General features: G+C 37.2%; 2 protein-coding genes across 2 annotated transcripts; both read right to left on the reverse strand.

Annotated features, from left to right (window-relative positions):
* Positions 1-2,049: 2,049 nt before the first annotated feature.
* chata (choline O-acetyltransferase a) lies at positions 2,050-10,997 on the reverse strand. The gene is made up of 15 exons (XM_051125899.1): positions 10,811-10,997; positions 10,443-10,554; positions 9,867-10,058; positions 9,670-9,788; positions 8,839-8,892; positions 8,551-8,731; positions 7,432-7,609; positions 7,053-7,222; positions 6,873-6,973; positions 6,453-6,581; positions 5,125-5,247; positions 4,905-5,043; positions 4,722-4,784; positions 4,454-4,591; positions 2,050-4,318 (listed from the first exon to the last, which is right to left on the reverse strand). Exons 2-15 carry the CDS (start codon positions 10,488-10,490, stop codon positions 4,040-4,042), a joined length of 1,914 nt encoding a protein of 637 aa, XP_050981856.1. The 5' UTR covers positions 10,491-10,554; positions 10,811-10,997; the 3' UTR covers positions 2,050-4,039.
* An 826-nt stretch (positions 10,998-11,823) lies between these two features.
* On the reverse strand, positions 11,824-14,421 carry slc18a3a (solute carrier family 18 member 3a). Its single transcript, XM_051125900.1, has one exon. It carries the CDS (start codon positions 13,866-13,868, stop codon positions 12,327-12,329), a length of 1,542 nt encoding a protein of 513 aa, XP_050981857.1. The 5' UTR covers positions 13,869-14,421; the 3' UTR covers positions 11,824-12,326.
* Between the last annotated feature and the right edge of the window lie 758 nt (positions 14,422-15,179).

Genomic DNA, 15,179 nt, shown 5'->3' on the forward strand with positions numbered 1-15,179 from the left:
TCATTAGCAGCTGTAAGTAACGAGAAGAATAACAAAGTGCCAAAAACGGTAAAACTGTTTGCAATACAAAGCAGTGTGTTCATAATTAAGATATGATCATACACAAGTTTACAAGCTTTTTTGTACAGCTAAACATAGTTGGAAGGGAACGACCGGAAGTCAGACCCATTAAATTTACAAATGGCCGCGATTTACAGAAAAATAAGGTGGGTAGAAAAATTAATTTTTATTTAGCAATATATTAAATGCTATGTCTTTCTCAAAAGTGTAATTTATAATAAATAAGTCCACTTTATTTTACATCTGAAATATTATTATTATTATTGGAATGTTCTTCCAATATGAAATTAAAATGGTGCCTTTTAATTGTACTATAAGTTATTTTTAGGTTTGTTTTTGGTGCTTGATGTGGCATTCTCAGAATGTTTTTGCAGTGCATTCTGGGACATAAACAAGAGTGCGTTGCCATATGTGACCCTGGATCACAAAACCAGTCGTAAGGGTCATTTTTTCAAAATTGAGACTTGTACATCATATGAAAGCTGAATAAAGAAGCTTGTTAGGATAGGACAATATTTGACCGAGATACAACTATTTAAAAATCAGGAATCTGAGGGTGCAAAAAAATCAAAATATTGAGAAAATCACCTTTAAAGTTCTTCAAATAATGTTCTTAACAATGTATATTACTAATCAAAAATTAAGTTTTCATACACTTACAGTAGGAATTTTACAAAATATCTTAATGGAACATGATCTTTACTTAATTTCCTAATGATTTTTGCCATAAATGAAAAATCAGTCATTTTGACCCATACAATGTATTTTTGGCTATTGCTACAAATAAAACCCAGCGACTTAAGACTGGTTTTGTGGTCCAGGGTCACATATTGTGAGGCCACATCGGGCGAGACTTAAAACAACCAATTACTACACGAAAATGTGTCTCAAACAATGTTGAAAAGTCGATTAAATGAATGAAATGTACTATACATAGCAAAATCCTACACACGGACAGGTACCCAACGGGTGACCCGCTAAAATTGACGTAACGGGTGGAATAATATTCATGTGTCGGGTGCGGTGTGGGTCGGACGGGTATTTGCTCTTTGGACTCAATCCGGTACTGACACGCAGCTGCTCTCAAACGGTTCCAGGCTTGTGTTCACGCTCTGTCTGAAGACCGTTTGTATCAGGATATTGCTAAAACTCTACAAAATGTTTAAACTGTGACTATGGATTTACAAAAACACATTAAAAATAAAACATTTAAATGTGAGAACATATGATAAATAAACCTGTATTTAACAAATATGTTATTTTCTCATTTTCACAACTGTGAGTGCAACTTTACAGATTTTATGTTTACGCTTTTCTACCCCTAATCAGGCTTATTATTTTGCATTTTAGGCTTATTTGACCATATGACCACAAAGTACGTGCTTTCTGCAAATTTAATTGTTCAAGTATAACTGAATAGTTAATTTTTTTTATATATTATTCATATCATTGTGATGGCGGAAGTTTCAGGAATGTTTAATACTGTGTGCAAATATGTGACAACACTGAAACCAATAATGCATTCTCTTTTAATAACTGATGATAATAGCGCTCTGCTTTCCTCCATGCTCTTCGTGGCTTTAGTAGCATCGCGCGACCAATCCGCATGACTCCCTTCATTCTGTTTCCAGGCCAGAAAATAATAAAAAGAAAGTCTGTTGTCTATTTTTTTGCTCTGTCGATTGTGTGAACGAACAATACATCCAACAACGCAACAAGTTTATCCCATGACTGAAACTTCCTCGGTGCGTCACAACAAGTGGCCTCGCAATATGACGATTTTTCCCATCAGTCACCGCGGCACGAGAGCCGTGACATCACGCCCCCCTCCCCTATATGACAAATGTTAATATACTTGGCCTAAATCATTGCAGTTGGCATGAAAAAAATGTAATGTGAAATGTAGAATATTTTTTATGTTCCTGTGCCAGAATACACACATTTCATAGTGGTGGTAAATAATCAGTACACACATCATTGGTTTTGCTTAGTACTTTTTATGGCATCATTAGGATACAGTGATATTGATAAATAGACCATTTATATTGTGAAAACTCTTTTTGAAAAAAATAAATTTCCCAGAGTTAAATAACATCACAGTTTAAGGACTCCACCACCTGTTTAACAAATACATTCTGTTACATCCTCATTTTCACGTTTCTTCTGTTTTGCCTGTTCTCAAGTATTCATGCTTAACATGATGATAAACAACAAACATGTTCTATTACTAATACTTGGGTTAAGGCTATAATTTCTCTATTTGTCTATTATACATATTCTTTTTCTTTTTATATATACTCTAGTATATGTAACATGATTGAGTGGTTTATTAGTCTATTTCAGCTATACGCTATTTTACTACAGTACATATTTGCTCAAGTTATAAAGTGCTAAAATACATTTCACTGATTTAGTTTTTTGATCTACTTCACAATTACTATCACGACTGGATCAACACATTACAAATTACACACATTTAAAAAACACAGTGTTGTATGCATATTCACAATATAAAAACATATTCTCACCCAGTCTTTATCTGTGTACATTAGACAGACATCAAGTATTGTTCCTTTTTGTTTAGATATAGTGTGCAACACGTCAATGTCATTTTCAGACTTAATATAAGCACATTTTCACACACACAATGATGATTGTACTTTTAAAAAAAAAAAGCTTATCAATTTGCCACTGTAATTCAACTATTCATCATTGCTTGAGAGTTTTCTACTATTGCATTAGAAATCAAAAATTCCTGTTCTGTTATTGCATTGAAAATCAACCCCACAGAATGGAAACACATAACAATGCTCATTTAGCATTCGCAATAGCTCATATTCTTTAAACATTTACACACATTGGCTTGTTTTTAAGACCTCAGACTCCATTTCAGAATATGAGCCAGTGAGAATTCAATTTATAGAACACATAAAACACAGCACGCTTTAAAGCTACAATACCATACAGTATAAATTATAATGCTTGACATTGGTCCCGATATTTTGTTTGTATACTGAAGACCTAAAATAGACTTTGCTATATATATATATATATATAGATACTTTTTTTGTAATTTAAAATACATTAAATTAACTTTAAAGTGCAAAAGATAAGACTCACAAAGACAAATTTACATAGCAGCTTCTGGTCCAGTTCCACAGGGTTGTCATTCAGAGTACTATATTTTGACAGGCATCTGTAAGCGTAAGTTAACTCTGACATGACCATAAAAATGGTTATAGATTGTAAACAGCTATAGGTTTTCAAATCACAATTTTGCATACTAAGCAAGTGGATATACAGTATTTCAAAGGCAGAATAATGAGATTCTTTACTCTGTACATAATGAGAATGTAATTTTTTCATGAACTTAAACCACTACTTGGACAATTTCCAATTTGGTTTCCAGCACCAAGCATCAAGGCAGTTGAAAAAACTGTTCAAACATTCTTTAAAATATCTTTTTTTGTGTTCCACAGATGAAAGTGTGTTCCACAGATTTGGAACGACATGATGGTGAGTAAATGACTACTGAATTTTTATTTTTGTGTGAGCTATGTTTTGAACGCTGCCTTTGACAATGTCAACTATAATATACGTTTAGACAACCTGGAGAAGCTGGGTAGGATTCTTGGAGACAGACCTTAGCTAGTTCAGGTCATATTAAGAAGGCATATATCTGCTACTCTTGCTATATGCTCTCATTGGCCAAATAATGCAAAATACCTAAATAGATCTACTTTTGTAAAGCGACTACAGCTCTATAGAATATCTATATCACTGCTGTTGGTCATAAAATTTGGCAATATAGAAGAAAATCTCAAGGGGAATGCCTACTTTGACTCTTTTGCATATCAAAAGTATTCATTAAATCTGTCTATGAGCCTTGCTATGTTTTAGAGACTCATATTATGTCCATCTTAATACAGTCACAGTGTTTTCTGCATGTTCCATATGATTCCAGCAATGTAGCTTCTTGCTATGACTTGCTTCCGTTCTTCATTACCTTGGCTGTTCCGTCCATCTTTTCTGTGGAGTCAGCTGGTTTAGCTTCAGTGTTGCATTTTAGGCATAGATCTTGCATTTCCTTCAGGCACCCCTCAAGAGTCTTCACAAACAAATCTGAGCTGGTCTCGGCACTTTCACGGAAGCTTGACACGCAGAAGATGATGTGGTCCTTCTGAGGATTGTAGCAGGCTCCGTAGCCATTAGGGACGACAGGACCATAGCAGCAGAACATCTCCTCAATGGTAGGAACCTATTCAAAAAAGCGTTTTTGAACAAAAAAGATTGGTGGTCTAGTTCCGACATTTAAATAAAATAAAGATGCATGCACACCATGAATCACAAATCTGTTTTAGGTCTATGATTTCAGTAAGGTTATAAAGTGAACCTGGCTTGTGGAGAGAATGAAGTGGATGCTGGTGGCATAGGTTGTATCAGAAAACAGCTCTGGTTTTTCTAGTTTCAGCTCCTTGGCAATCTCTCGCAGCCCCAGCAAGTGATTGTCTATTGCCATCCCAGTGATTGCCTGTTTCCAAAGAGTGGTCAAGCAGTATGTGGATGGTATGACCAACGCAGTTTGATAATCACAGTCAAACATGATTGTAACTGACAGATTGTGTAATTGTAGTTTAAATTCAGTTGTCTGTTTCACTTACTAGAATTGTATAATTGGTTTGGGCTTTAATGGCAGTCCAAAGCAACTCCATTTTCTCAGCATCCTAAATAAATAAAGAAAGACTGTGTTGATAATACCAACAGCATTGACTACAAAAGAGCTGCCGTTGCAAAATACATGGCAGGTTGAATAGAGTATAATGAAAACAGACTAAACTACATACAGTGATTTTGGAGCTATTGGCCATAGCTTTCACAAATGCTAAGGCCTCAGGTGTGGAGGAGCGAATGTTGTCAACTCGTCCCTCTTGAAAGCGGCGTATCGATGCACTTTCATAGGTGGGCACTAGATGTCCATGACATCTGTGCAAAAGGAAAAAACAATGTTAGACATAAACCTTCACTCTGTAGTACTAACATATCTTAAATTGTAGAAAGACTGACCTGTAAAATGTAAACTGGAGGGCAACTTGAACATAAGCATCAGGGCTCATTTTCTGTCTCTTGATAAACTCCTTGCCATAACCAGTGAATTTGTTGACATTCATATCCAGATTTTTCACAAGTCTGTGGGAATTAACAGTTAATACAGTACAATTCAAAAAGTTTGGGGTGAAATATTTTTACAATTAAATAGAACTGTATGTTTTCTGTTCTAATACCTTTTAAAATGTAATTTATTCCTGTGATAGCAAAGCTGAATTTTCAGTCACCATTCTCCAGTCTTTAGTGTCATATGATCCTTCAGAAATCATTGTGATATGCCGTTTTGTTGCTCAAGAAACATTTCTGATTATTATCAATGAAACATTTTAGGATTCTTTGATTTGAGCATTTGAGATAGAAATCTTCTGTATAACATTTATTAAAAAATGTAAAAAAAAAAAAAAAAAGATAATTATTTCAAAAAGTTGTTTCAACTTAAAATAATTTGTTAGCCCACTTTTAAGTGGTTAATTAAGTGACGACTGGAATATTTTAGTTGACTCAACTAAAAATATTAAGGCAGTGGGGTAACAAATTATTTTAAGTTGAAACAACTTGTCTGTCACTTTTTCTCAATTTAATACATCCTGAATAAAAGTAAAAATTTCTTTCAAATAAAAGTCTTATTGGCCCACAAACTTTTAACAGTAACGCATTTAAAAAAAAACAAAAGATACTAAAACATTTCTTGTATTTTACAATGCTTATTCAAGTTTTATTTATATGAATTATTGAATAATTCACGTTGTTGTCTTTTACAATATGCTTTGATAGGATAAGCAAGTTTAGTGTAATAAATGACATCAGAGTGGAATCTGTTAGGTTGTATAGAACTAATATGTGACCCTGGACCACAAAACCAGTCATAAGTTATATTTGAAGCAATAGCCAAAAATATATTGTTTGGGTGAAAATTATTAATTTTTATTTTATGCCAAAAATCATTAGGGTATTAAGTAAAGTTCATGTTTTATGAAGATATTTTGTAAATTTCCTACTGTAAATATATCAAAATTTAATTTTTGATTAGTAATATACCTTGCCAAGAATTTTATTTGGACTACTTTAAAGTCGATTTTCTTAATATTTAGATTTTTTTTTTTTTTTTTTTTTTTTTGCACTGTTTTCAAGTAGTTGTATCTCTAACAAATACTAACACACCATACACCAATGGAAAGCTTATTTATTCAGCTTTCATGTGATGTATAAATCTTAATTTTAAAAACACTGACCCTTATGACTGGTTTTGTGGTCCAGGGTCACATATCGTCTGAATGTTAACATACCTCTGCAGTTTGTCTGCTGAGGCCGTGAGGAACGTTTGGATATCTGGCGAGCATTTCCAGCGCAGTCGCCTGGGGGCAGGAAGCTCACTCATGCTGGCTGCCCTCACCAGCTTAGAAGGGCTTCCTCTCCTGTGAGAGAAACAATCTTACAATCCATCACATTGCGCCGTCTTCACTAGCTTAGTTGCTATTCTCAGTCTGTGGGTATAGATCTCAAGTCGTCTCATTAGAGTTTATCATTTTTTAGCCTCTTTGGCAAATACATAAATGTAACTGTACTGTGCTAGTGAGAATAAGCATGCAGAAAGATATTACAGATTCTTTCAGAAGTGAATGTGTTCTTTGATTTTGCCAGACCAACGGAGCATTCTGGGGTACTTTGAAATTAATTTCTATAAATTAAATAATAATTTGGCTTACATGTATCTCAGTAGATATTCTGTACATTGCACAAGCACTATTCCCTCAAAAGGTGAGTGTTCACATACTACGCCACAGCATCCATCTGCACCTATTACAAACTGAAAATCATGTTTTAGAATTCATCTGGTCATAATCAATGCAATTTGAATCCATCTCTGTGTTTTTTTGTTTTTCTACCTGCATGGGCTTGTCATACCAGCGGTTGCCCCCATTTTTGTCCGTACCCCCTCCGTGGAGCATCAGTAAAGCTCGGTTGCTATCAGTCAGTTCAGTGCCAGACGGCTCGTCCAAACACACCAGACACAGACAGCGCTCAATCATGTCTAGAGAGTCCCTGTTGGTAGAATCTGCACCCGATTGAGAAGTGTTACATTTTATGTGTGTGAATTCCATTAACCTGTGCAGAACTTTTTGTGTCATCAGGGGAATTTAGAGTTGTGAGAGAGTTGCTTTGCAGATAGAGTCAAGTTGTTTTGTTTCTTAATATTTTGATGTCAAATTGAAGGTCTAGTAGCAGATACAGCTTGTGTAGTTGAGAATAAATGATGTGTCTGACCTTTGATCAGCACGCTGCGAGCCTCGGCCCACTGTGTTCTGCCATCTGATGTGAGCAGACCGATCGGAGGCAGACGCTCCTCTTCAATGTCTGCCATCTTTCTGATGCGCTCCAGCTGAGTGTAAAGGTCTTTTTCATTCAACCGACGAAAGTTTATCACCACGTCGAGAACAAAAAACTGCAAACACATACAGCATCAAAGCTTTGTCTTAACTGCTTGCTTATGACTTTTTGAGGCTAATTTTAACATAAATCTAAGTAACAAGCATATCAACATAAAAACATCAGATATAGTTATTAGATTCATTACTAGGCAGGGTCAGAAATTTGCTTTTCCATTAAGGGGCAATACTTGCCCCTCAGAATTAATTTCCAGGGACATTTTTACATTTGTGAGGGCAATTTTTATAATGACCTTATTATAAAAACCATATGTTGTCTTTAATGTCAAATATGTAAATGTATCCAATTTCTTTAATCAATATTTTAAACTGTTGTCAATAACAATAAACTGTTTAAAATTGTATCTAAATTGTACATTTAAAATCAAGAGCTTGTAGATTTTAGCTCTTTATATTATATTAATGGTTATTAATATCGATATAGAAAACAGTATAAAACTTTTTTGTTTCGTTTTGGGCACGTCAAAGACAAACATGTCAGTCCATGACGTTAACCAAGTCTAGCACCAGTTATGCAAAACGCATGTTATAATCACTGAAGGTATCTCTTATTTACGTCGTATCTGCACTGTGTTGTTTATGATGAGGGAATTCGCGAGCATGGACACTCATCAACGGCTCCTGCATTTTTAGTGCTGAATAATCTAAGTGCCTCTGATTGGCCAGTGCATTCCTAAGTTCAACAGAAACGTGTTTGATTGGTTATAAGGCTCAACGCTACTCAACACAGAGCTTAAAAGCAATCTGATGCAGTGTGGGAGAATGTAAATGTAGTTCTGCGAAGTGACACACTTCACACATTATGACAATTAATTTTAATATGTTGTTTAATTGAGCAGGGATTGAATTCATAGGGCATCTTTGTTTGTTTTGGTGGCATTTTTGCCACAAGGTCTCGTTAATTTCCGTCCCTGCTACTAAGTGTAGTAATACGTACCTGATTCTTACAAGCCACTATTATATGTTCGGGTTCGGGCATAACTGTGCTCTTCTGAGCCACTAAAGTGTCAAGTTTTGGCCCTGGCAGACGGTAAGAGGTGAAGACTTTGTTGTACTGATCCATACACAGGGGCGTCCCAGCCAGCTGCCCACGAGCGTAGTCTACAGGGAGGGCACGTCTGCAATGAGCAGCATACGTCCATGTTTAGAATAATAGGCAATTAATTATTAATAATATTTAAAATGCTTGCACTGTTTAAAAAAAAAAAAAAGGAGTATAACCTACCCATCTATAAGAGATTTATACTCTAATACACCAGAAATGAGATGGGCAGCAAATCTGTAAAGGAAAAAATATGCAGTTTATGTAGTTTATGAAATGTGAAATTTTATGGTTTTGAAACAAGTCTTTTATGCTTAAAGGCTGTGTTCGTTTGATCAGAAATATAGTCAAAACAGTAATATTGTGAAATATTATTACAGTTAAAAACCTATTTTAGTGTATTTTAAGATGTAATTTATTCCTGTGATTGCTAAGCTAAATTTTCAGCAGCCATTACTTTGATCACATGATCATTTAAATCATTCTAATATGTTGATTTGGCACTCAAGAAACATTTATTATTATTATCAGTGACAAAAACAGCTGTTTTTAGGATGCCACTTAATCAAATGAGGCTAATGCAAGACTGACATTGAACATCATTACATTCTTTAACATTTTGAATTGTTTTATTAGAAACAACCTATTCTTTAAGTCTAAAATAGAAATGTCCATCATAGGATGTATAGTTTCCATTTTAGGATTGAAATCAACATGGGAGGGGGACTTTGTCTGCGCATGTGCTAACCTGTAGATTAAACTCTCTAAAAAGAGAAATCAAGTTTTAATCAATGTCCCCTCAATTGCATTGCCATATGGAGCTACACAGTTGGTGGGTGAAACTGCAGTTTACAGAACTGACAGCTTTGCACAATCCTAATGCGTGTGTAGTATGTAGACATCTGCATTTCTATTTAAACAAATTTATATCAATGAAGACATGCATTAGGATCATAGTCATCTTAATTTTTTAAGAGTAAAAACTGTACTTGCTGTATCCCCAGAGTCCCATACCTGAGGGTGTCACTTTGACTCCTGAAGTTCTGCTTGGGAAAGACCATCACAGGACTGGAGTTGACAGGTAGTGCTAATCTGTTGCTCAAATACATGTCTTCAAGCCAGTAGTCATACACCTTAGACATTGTACAAAAAGAGACAGGGTATGAGCAAATAACTTTTAAACAATAGTTAGCAGTTAATGCAGTCCTTACCCAATTGGCCTTCTGTACGCTTCTCTCCAGTAGCTTTTTCTGAAGAAATTCTCCTATCCCGCCAGGTGCTCCAAATTTCTCTACAATTTCCTTTGTCTTTTTGAACTGCTCCTCTGGTATGAGGTGGCTCATGCACTTCAGATACATGTCCAGTGTTTGCTGCAAGGGCGGCACTGGGAGTTTTGGGAGGCCCTAAATCGAGATCACGATCAGAGCTTTAGTGTGATTTATTAACTTATATTTCAGCATCAAGGACAGCTTCTACTTACGTAGCATTTGTTTTCTCAATCTTATGGTATTGGTTCTTAATCTAATGAGTCTCTTGTCTAATTAGACTTGATAGAGCCCTAGTAAATCATTCATGCTCCAAATAATCCCAGACAGGTATTATAGTTTGACTTGGCTGGATAAACAAAATCACCTTTGTTATAATGGCATAAAACTAGATCATTTATGTTTTGAATGCAGTACTATAGTTAACAATGTTGTAATCATCGTTAGAAGATAATGTTAAAAATGTAATATTGTTTAGTTAAGCCACATAATTTCAACATTTTACATTAGTCTTTTGCTTACATTTGCATCTCCTGTGTCTCTTGCTTGTTCTCTTTTCAAAACCGGCATCCTCAAAGTTGAAGAGGTTCAGTCAAGAAAGATGAAAATCCACTGATAATATTCCCAGTTCCCTCTGGAACAAATATACAGGTATGAGAGAAAGCTTGCATTCGTCAGCCACATCAGTTAGACAAAGCTATGACCAACCTGTGATTATTCAAAAATGAAATAGAGGTCTAATGCAGATTTTTTTCTCTTGAATGTAAAATAAGTAGAAAGTCTACTATAGTTAATTTTTTTTTAGTTCGATATGGTCCTTATTCAAGGTTGTAAGAATACTGTGTTAAAAAATGTATATTATTAAAAATGTCAACTTAAGAAATACTCACCAAAATGTCATGCTCTTTGTAGAGTGCTCCGGTGTCTCAAAGGATTTATCCAGATTCATAGTCCCGTCGTGTTTTTATTAAAAGGAAAGTGCCGTTAATAGTGTGCGTTAACTTGTTTCAGGCGGCATACTTGCGTCCCATTCATTGCAAGTCAGGAGCTTCTTGGGGTGCTCCTTAGGAAAGATGCTGAAGGATGCTGAAGGAGCGGTACCTTTCGCAGACTCCACCCACTAAACTCCATTCGCTCGATGCCGCATCTGCCAGCCCACCTCATACTTACTTTAAGTCGAGTCCTTGAACGAAATTTATGAGCACCCTTCCAAATCTCGAAGAGGAAAAATGTCCGTACACGAACGCGCTCGATAATTTAATTAAAACGAAAAGTGGAGAGGTTTATTTTAAAACATCTTGCACCATAAGAAATGCTTTTTCTTTCAAATAAATAGCTTTGATTTACTAATGTCTATTTTGGTTCATCGTTTTATATTCATGTTTTTTTTTTTTTTCTTTTTTTTTTTTTTTGAGTGGAAATAAAAGTATTTAGCACAGCCTTTTTATTATGTATGCAACATATTTGTTCCCCACCACGGAGGACCCTGATGCTCAAGAATATCACTCCCTTATGTGTTTTATGCATATTTATAAATATGCATGTAGTCATTATATTTATCAGATGTCCTGTTTATGCGGTGTTGTTTCTTTGTATAAATAATCACGGGTTTTTTTTTTTTGTTTTGTTTGATCTTTGATGCATTCCACTGCACTAAACAAAATAAACGCATACGGTATTAATTTACGTTGACCATAATTTCTATTTTCTTAATATCAGTAATTACTCATTGTTTTTCGTAAGAAAAATGTAATTCGAAACGAAATGAATTAAAAATCAGTGTGTATATAGGTGAATGTATATGTTTGAAGCTGAACTTGTAGATGCTTATTGTAAAAGTCACAGATACAGCGCACAAGCAGTTTTCGTAGATTTTTTTTAATTATGTACATTTGATATGCACATATGTACACCATTATATTCCATAATATACAGTAATGCATTCCAGAAATACACCCTAAACATTTAATACTTGAAACAGACACTGAAAAGGCAGGATTCACACCAGTTCCATCATTTTTTTTTCTTTGAAGGTGTCAGGTGACATTTTGCATATTATTTGTAACAGCACAAAATCGGCGGAGTAACTTCAACGAAGGCCCATAATACGTACACACGCATCTTCATATTTAATATGTTTGCACCATATTTATTTCCCTGAATACAACTTAATACAGCGGAATACTATACAGTGAAATTATCTTTTTTTCTTCTTCTTCTTTAGGAGAAAAAATATTGAGCTGATCATTTCAGTAAATAGATTAAATCATTGTAAGACTGTATGCCGTTCACCAATAGTTTTTCTCGGGACAATGAGTAACACGTAAATGAGTGAATGAAAAATATTCATATTCAGCAGAGGTTCTAACAGGATTGTAACAGATGAACTAGGACGGACGACTCAGGTTATATGTATTCTGGCTCAGACGTCTCTTCTTCAGAGAATGATTTTGATTGTCCAGCAAATGTCCCGTTCTCGTCGATAGGCACACAGTTACCGGATGAGCTGTAGCCGTGCTTCTTTCTTTGGCGTTCCTCCATTCTGATGGTGTCGTACAGACCTGTGGCTCCCTCCTCCAGTAACATGTTTCTCTCAGAGTGAGATGGTTTCATTAAGCACACGTTGCGCAGGAGAAGCAGGGCTGGTGCGTAAAGAACGTTCGCCAGACCCATGCCCAGATTGAGCTGCACGAAACCTAGATCGTGCACTATTTTACCGGCCACGATGGGACCCAACGCGTAGGCAACACAGTAGGAGATGTCTGCAATAGCGTATACACTACCGTATACAGACACGTGACGGACGTCTACGAGAAAAGCGAGTGTGGGTAATAAAGCTGTGTCTACCAGTGCAATACCGAAACAAATGCCACACAGGGGGATTATCAGTTGCTCAAAGTTTTTGCAAGCCGGCACAATACAAGAGCTGGCACCAATGATGACCATACCAAGCGCCCCGTAAAACCACTGCAAGTGTGGATACTGTGCTGCCAGCTTGACAGTGATATAAACACCTAATATGTGAGGGAAAAAGGCCGGTAGCCAGGTGAGCCCAATTTCCCACTGGGATGAGTCCATGGTCTCCTCCATCCAGTTAGCGATAGTGGGCTCCAGGAAAGCAAGAGGGATATTACATGTGGTCAAAGCTCCTGCCACAACTGCTATGTAGGGGTCAATCATTAGTTTGTAAATTGGGGTGCCAACCGGCATGTTCTCTCTAGTCCTACTGGAAAAGGGCTTGAGGACAGTCAAGCATAGTATGCCATCTGCCAGACATATACAGGCGAGCACAAGGAACGGCACGCGTTTGCCCGCGAACTCGTACAGTACCCCTCCGAACGGGGGCGCCGCCAGGCTTCCGAACGAGATGAACGCGAGGGCAATGCCCAGCGCACGACTTCTCTCTCCCTCCTCCGTGAACTTGTCTGCGATCATGGCAATCCCAGAAGTGTCTGCGAACGCCGAGCCGAGCCCTTGCAGACTGCGCGCAACGAACAGAGTCGCGTAGTTCTCGGCGAAGGCAAAAATGCATGTGGAAACGAACATTATACTGAGTCCAATTAAAAGTGGGATGTCATAGCCGACTCGGTCTATGAAAGTTCCAGTCAAAGGATTGACAATGAGCTGCAAAATGGCTTTTGAGGCGAAAAGCACGCCGATCTGCAAGTCAAAGTTCTCGTTTTGCGTGATGTTGGATGAAGAATTACCCTTTACATGCGCCTGCTCTGATTCGCTCTCTAAGCGCGCTAAATAGTCGGGCACAATTGGCACGATGACCATGTAAAGCATATTGTCTAGAAGAAGTGCCACACATACAATGACTAGAATAATCCTTCTTTGTCGCTCGGGGTCCTGGATCGCGGTTCCTAACTGTTTAGTTCTTTCCCCCATCTCTGATAGTTTAACGGCGGCGGTTTGCGCCAAGCCACCCGATTCCTCCGTAGCCATGATCCACACTTTGGTCGGTTTAAGCGAAAGACTCTAACTCTCTTCTACACTGTGCTTTTCTCCCACGGAAAGTCTGCGCACATGGGGTTGTCCAGCACTCCCTGAATAGTGAAGCCTCGGGACCAACTTTTCCTGCTTTACCTTGCAGTCCTTCGTTTCGTGTGCATTTCCTCTCTCGCGACTGCTGTCAGGCAGTGTTGTTTCATCGTATTCGGGTGAGGACGCCAAGTCAAAAACTCACAGTCAGGTCAAAAATGCGCCTTCTTGGTTTTCTTCACGCTGTCATTGTGGCAGGACGCACCGAGCCCGAATGAGCATGAATAGAATTCACCTGTAGCGCGATGTCATCATTTCTCCTCAGCTGTCTTCTTATTGATGCCACCCAATGCAGATGCGCTTACATGTTGATTCCATTGGAATCGCTCCTCTTTTTTCCCAAGGATGTGACGCACTGTTTGCTACCCCCTCAAGTGGTTCCCCAACCAGCTGGGTCTTTTATGCTCATTTAACACGTCAAGCCCCTACCCAGTAACGCCAGGCTGTGCTTTGCTTTATAACTTCCAGATATCGAGCGAGCTTCTGTAACTGCTTAGGACCACAAACCTTAAGTCACCGAGCTCGACAGATACGCTGACTGCGAGGAAGATGCCTGCCAGTGTTATTTTAGTTGCTCAGTGAGAACTCGCTCACTCACTCACTTACTGATAAGTTATTGATCGCCCTTATTTGTTTTGAAGGACACCGTGCGTTTTCCTTTTGATCTTACAACTGTGCGTTGGAAAGTTGCATAGTTGTATGTTAATAAACACTGCGTCCTACGCATGTATTTCCCCCCCAAACCGGTTGTATGATTCTCCGACAATTATTGCTCACGTTTTTAGGTTTCAATTCGACAGAAAGGCACAAGGAAATAACCGAAAAGAAAAATTAAGCACATAATGTGTAATCTACCCCCTACACCTAGTGCGAAATTCAACTAAAGTGGAATAATTGCCTTGCAATTATATCATGCAAGGCTAAAATGGGTTTAATTTGTTTGATCAAAGGCTTTTTATGATTAGGGACTATAGTGCATAAACTCAAAACGAGCATTTATGAAAAGCGTTAGAAGATGTATTATAAGATACATTATAAGATAAAATGCGTTTTTTATTAACATTTAATACATTTGATGTATTGTATAAAAACGGTTTATTGAATTTCAGCACCACAGCTGGTTGGACAGCTCCTCATCTTTTAAAGCAAAGATTGATCAGCTGTAAACTGTGAAGATTTGTCCGGAAGCTTTCAAGGTAGCAGTGACAGGAATAA

Source organism: Labeo rohita, chromosome 13 (genome assembly GCF_022985175.1).
Source record: "Labeo rohita strain BAU-BD-2019 chromosome 13, IGBB_LRoh.1.0, whole genome shotgun sequence".
NCBI lineage: Eukaryota > Metazoa > Chordata > Actinopteri > Cypriniformes > Cyprinidae > Labeo > Labeo rohita.

Bases quoted from the DNA above. Each gene is read 5' to 3' on its own strand.
- slc18a3a (XM_051125900.1), bottom strand. From the start codon at position 13,868: ATGGCTACGGAGGAATCGGGTGGCTTGGCGCAAACCGCCGCCGTTAAA.
- chata (XM_051125899.1), bottom strand. From the start codon at position 10,490: ATGCCGGTTTTGAAAAGAGAACAAGCAAGAGACACAGGAGATGCAAAT. The intron at 8,893-9,669 runs GTATGGGACTCT...TTTCCTTTACAG, and splicing joins AGTCAAAGTGACACCCTCAG to ATTTGCTGCCCATCTCATTT. The intron at 5,044-5,124 runs GTCAGTCTTTCT...CCTTTTGCACAG, and splicing joins CTCCAGTTTACATTTTACAG to ATGTCATGGACATCTAGTGC.